Below are 1,529 nucleotides of genomic sequence, written 5' to 3' on the forward strand. Positions count from 1 at the left end.
CCTCCATCCCCCTCTCTGTCTCCCCTCCCTGCTTCCTATCATCAGTAACATCATCCACTCCTCTCTGACCACGGCTACTGTTCCCACAGCTTTTAAACCAGCTGCCATCACCCCATCATAAAGAAAACAGGTCTAGATCTGACTAACTTCAATAATCTCGTCTCATTTCTAATCTGTCCTTCATCTCCAAAATCCTTGAAAAGTCGTCTCTGATCAGCTACACTCACTCCTCTCCAACAATAACCTGTGTGAACAGTTCCAGTCAGGTCTTCAACCACATCACAGCTCAGAAACTGCTCTTATTAAAACGACTGATGATCTTCTCCTTGCTGCTGACTCAGGACTTCTGTCTAAACTCACCCTCCTTGATCTGAGCTCCTCCTTTGACACCATCTCTCATCCTATCCTCATCGACAGACTATCTTCTGTCGACATCTCAGACACCCCCTGGACTGGTTTAAATCCTATCTTTCTGACTGCACTCAGTTCATACAGCTCAAGTCCTTCTGCTCCCAGTCTTCACCCATCTCCATTGGTGTTCCCCAAGGATCTGTACTCGGGCCTCTACTTTTCATAATCTCTCTGCTCCCACTTGGCCACATCTTCTGTAAATTTGGTGTCCAATTCCACTCGTATGCCGACGACACTCAGCTCTACATTTCATCAAAACTGAACTCCACCTTCTCATCCTCCACCCTTACAGACTGCTTCAGTGAGTTCAACAACTGGTTCTCTAACAGTTTCCTCCAACTAAACCATAACAGAACTGAAGTCCTGCTTGTTGGGATTGCCCTACTTCATAATTAAATCATACTTTAATGTTAAAAGTATATTTGAAACCACTGGGTGGTTAATGGTAATTAAATCTCATCGTTGTGTAGCAGCAGTTTGTTTCTCAGCCACCTAAACCTTCTTCTGCAGATAAACTTGGTCTATCTCTTGGACTATAAGAGGAGGTGTTTAAACACTGTTCCCATGCAGGAAACACCAGGTAGAGCTCAGGAAGTGTTTGTGTGGTCACCTGGCAGCAGAGCAGCTTCCTCCTCAGGCAGGTGTCCCACCTGTGCAGTGCTGAACAGGCTCTGCTCCAGTCTGTCCTCTGGTCCTGCAGGCCCACCTTCAGCATGGTGGGCTCGTAGTGGGAGAAGACTCGCTCCAAGTCCTGAGAGCAACACGCAGGTGGAAACCATCATCATCATCATCATCATCATCCCTCTGAAACAAAGAGTCAGGCCTGTTGAAGCTAACATACCTTCAGCTGTTTGGCCTGAGCTTCCAGCTCCTTCATGCTGACTGAAGACTTGGAGCTCAGGAGGTGGTCCAGCTCAGGGACCACCTCCTCCAACCAGGAAGTGATGTCATCCAGACCAGGGTCCTGAGGGCCGACCTGCTGATTCACTGAGAGCAGAGGAGGAGGAGGATGATGTCATCAAGAGGAATGATTTGTGTGTTTGTGTCAATGTGTGTGTGTTTGTGTGTGTTTGTGTCAATGTGTGTGTGTTTGTGTGTGTTTGTGTCAATGTGTGTGT

The 1,529-nt window shown here is 47.4% G+C and overlaps 1 protein-coding gene across 1 annotated transcript in view; it reads right to left on the bottom strand.

Annotated features, from left to right (window-relative positions):
• The window catches only part of LOC106536707 (nesprin-2), a gene marked incomplete at its 3' end in the record, with an annotated part of 3,305 nt that extends 1,855 nt beyond the window's left edge, over positions 1-1,450 (bottom strand). Inside the window, 2 exon segments of the mRNA XM_014034026.1 lie at positions 1,022-1,162; positions 1,253-1,450. Coding sequence (XP_013889480.1) covers positions 1,022-1,162; positions 1,253-1,288 — 177 coding nt within the window.
• Between the last annotated feature and the right edge of the window lie 79 nt (positions 1,451-1,529).

This window comes from Austrofundulus limnaeus, unplaced genomic scaffold (assembly GCF_001266775.1).
Source record: "Austrofundulus limnaeus strain Quisiro unplaced genomic scaffold, Austrofundulus_limnaeus-1.0 Scaffold1942, whole genome shotgun sequence".
NCBI classification, from domain to species: domain Eukaryota; kingdom Metazoa; phylum Chordata; class Actinopteri; order Cyprinodontiformes; family Rivulidae; genus Austrofundulus; species Austrofundulus limnaeus.